This window comes from Mytilus edulis, chromosome 3 (assembly GCF_963676685.1).
Source record: "Mytilus edulis chromosome 3, xbMytEdul2.2, whole genome shotgun sequence".
In the NCBI taxonomy this organism is placed as follows: Eukaryota; Metazoa; Mollusca; class Bivalvia; order Mytilida; family Mytilidae; genus Mytilus; species Mytilus edulis.
The window spans coordinates 46,776,833-46,780,415 of record NC_092346.1 but is presented as its reverse complement, the minus strand read 5'-3'; the positions used below and the strand labels follow the sequence as shown (position 1 = coordinate 46,780,415).

Sequence of the window (3,583 nt, the reverse complement as noted above, 5' to 3'; positions counted from 1 at the left end):
TATTTTTTTGGTTGATATTATTAGCATAAATCAGGCCTTTGGTTTTATCTATTGTTTTGTTTTACATTTTGGCATGGCGGGACCTTTTGTAGCTTACTATATGCATGGTATAAGTTTTTCTTATTGTCGAAGGACGTACAATGCATTTTTATATGTGTACATCATCGTCCTGGTATCATGATGACAGTTGGCAATCAAATAACACTTTTGTTATGTTTATAACCATACAAGACAAGCAAAATCGAAAATCAAACAAACAGAACACAAAATAGAAGGAAAAAAATCTCATAATATGTCAGATACAGTATAGCTGTGTCTGTATTTAGTCAGGAATATCACAGTTGTTTTCAATTCGTTAGATGTGTTTGAGATTTTGATTTCAAGGGACTGTCCGTTTTATGTTCCCTAGCAGCATCATTGTGGTGATAAATGTATATTTAATTATCTTTGAAAAAAGAAAGAGGTGTGGTTTGATTGTCAATGAGGCAACGATCCACGACTCCAAATGACGTGAATACAAGCAATTATAAAAATCATACCATATGGATCCGAGATCTTAATCTCATTACGATAAACTATGTAGTTCAGTCGCATAATCTGATCTATCTGTATATTTATAGTTTCAGTAAAGTCATGAAACAAAATTGTCATGTGTCCCGTGGTTGTCTAACTGTTTGTATTTTTTTGATTTTTTAGATTTAGGATGTTTGGTAAGTTTTTTTGCTTAGATTTTTTTTTTCATGTTATTGTTTTCGTCAAAACAGATATAAAACGTTGTCGATATTTAACTAATATGCCGTTCAAACATTGAAAGTGACTTCATTGAATATGCCTTGATGTTCAAACTAACGTTTGCTACTTGTTTGGTGCATTGGTGTGGTTTTGATATGGAGAACGGCAAAAATTTTTGTTTCTTTCCATTTGTTTTTGTTTTCAAGTAGATTTGTAAACAAATACATCATATCCTCTTTTCTATTGGTTTCAGATCTACGAATGATAAAACAGAAATTAATAGTTTTGATGAAAATATTTCAGCAAAACTAGCTTTGTAGAATGACGTTGCTAATGCTAGACTGTTACCTAATCACTCCACGGGTGTCAATTCAGTCAGACTGGAAAATGCACGTTGGATTCAAGCAACGCTTCATCTTTAAATAGATGTGATAGATACCTGATACCAACATATAATGCACATGTCTCATGTTTGTTTTTAGAGGGAAAGCAGACAAACACTATCACCATAAGTAACTATAAGAGACAAGACTAAAGAAGACGTCTAAAATCTTTATTTCACCAATAAAACATACAACAATTGTAATTGTGTAATAAAAACAATAAATTAAATATTCATTTAACAGAGCACAAACAACACTGTGCAACTTGTATTGTCATTTAAATTATATGTCATTCTAATTTTAAAAGAAATAATAATATATCAAATATTTCAACACATGCTTTAACATTCATGCAATGTAACTTGTCGGGTACTATTCATATGTGAGAATAAATTATATCACAAACAGCCTAAAATGTCTTCATTCAGAATTATTGAATTTCCAACTCCCATAAAAATATTTCAATTGTTCTGCAAGATTAAATGTTTACATCAATGCAATCTTCACGAATGTTAGTTGTAACACTCTGGTGGAAATCAGCTCGTGGTCCTCGAGTCGAATGTTCATCAATTATATCATCTTTTGTGAGGGAAAGGGGTTCAGGGGTCTTTCGGATGTTATCATTGTCTTCCGATTCCGATAAATTGTCATTAATGTGCTCAACATCAATATAAGATTGACTATTTTCACCATCCTCGTCATCGCCTCGGAGACGTTCATGAATGCGCTTGTGCCTTTCCAGATTACTTTTGTGACTTGTTGCATAATCACAGTGTGGGCAAGAGTAGTCTTTTTGACCACTGTGTACAGATAAATGCCTTTTCAACAACGCTTTTCGACAAAAACGTCGTCCGCAAAACGCACATGAATACCCGTTGTGATGGAAGATCATTATATGTTCTCTTAATGATGCTTTTGTCGTAAAGTTGACACCACAGCATTCTAAAACTTTTTCACAAGCCTGGTGCATAGTTGATATATGTCTCTTCAAATTGTTTCTTCGGTCTGTGACGTATCGACAATGTGGACACGGAAACAACTTTCCCCGAAATGTATTGCATACCAACATAGCCAACTCTAAATAATTTCTGTTAATAAATGGAGATTTCACTTTGGACAAATCTGTTGGAAAGCCTGGCGGAGTTGCGAAATTGTGATATTGGGCAAGTGTCAGTTGCTTTAGTTCGTTTGATGCTGTATTTTGAAATGGATACAATGCAGTTGGATACTGAAGGACTGTAGATGGTAAGGATGCCGTACTAGAAGAAGATCCGGTAGGAAGAGGTATATTTGGGAATGGTGACATATACGGTGCTGCCATTGCTCTGAGGGAAACACTAGTTAAACTAGATCGTATGTCAGGATTTCCGAGCGTATGCATACTTTCTCGTGGTTTAGGGATTGGATTTCGAATTGCAGGCATAGATGTCGGAATGCAATTGGTCTGTAAAGATCTGCTATATTCAGTTGGTAGTATTGAATTATCATCGCAGACGGGAGGCCCACTGTAAAATAAAGTCCATATTTAATATAAATATATTAACAATTTGTTGAATGAAATACATAACACTGTAAGCCGTACATTTGTTAAACTGTTGACGAAATTCCTAGACAGAATGCACTTAAAACAAAACATATGATTGACAAAGGAAGTTTTATAAGATAAAAAGTTGAAATAATATATGTTTTTTTGTTAATTTTGTTTATATTATAATTTCGTTCGACAAGCTGCTTCATTACAAATTGTTTTTAAAAATGTATTAGCTGTTGGAGATTATCATCGAAAATCTTGGAACTTGGTGCTTGAGAGATGATTAACTGGTGTCGAAGTTTAAAACTACTGACCAACATCTTTTTGCTAAATAAAATTCCAGCAATATTTAATTTGAGAAAGACGAATTTAACTAAAATGATATATATAAAGATTTTGATAAATCTGGGTTCTGTGGATTTTTAGTTTGCTTATCATTTAGTGATCAGTGAATCGGTTTCTGGATATTTAGGCGAAGAGGCATATATAGTCGAGTTATTCATATTCATTTTAATAATAAACTCATGAAAGATACCAGGTTTTAAATTTTAAGCGCCAGAAGCGCGTTTCGACTACAAATCTCATCTGTGGCGCTCGAAGTAAAAAGGTTTAGAAGGCCAAATTAGTTTCAGTATGAACTGCTTTAAAACACAATATAAATAATCCAGAAATTTATTCAACTTAAGATTTGCTCATGTTTTGATGTTTTAATAATAACTAAAAAAAAGTCCGCGAACAAAAATGATAGTAAAATTTTGTTTTAATTCTCAAAAATGCCAACATGTACTTGATAAAAGTTAAAGCAGATTGATAGTACCATTTCAAAAGAACCAATAGGACAAATTTACAAAATTAAATTGTTCATACGATTGGTCGTAATGTATAGTGTATACTTCAAGGATTTCAATGGCTGCAAAACTAATTAAAAAAATAAACA

General features: G+C 32.8%; 1 protein-coding gene across 1 annotated transcript; it reads right to left on the bottom strand.

Annotated features, from left to right (window-relative positions):
* Positions 1-1,332: 1,332 nt before the first annotated feature.
* On the bottom strand, positions 1,333-2,613 carry LOC139514869 (uncharacterized). The gene has a single exon (XM_071304464.1). It carries the CDS (start codon positions 2,536-2,538, stop codon positions 1,594-1,596), a length of 945 nt encoding a protein of 314 aa, XP_071160565.1. The 5' UTR covers positions 2,539-2,613; the 3' UTR covers positions 1,333-1,593.
* Positions 2,614-3,583: the final 970 nt, after the last annotated feature.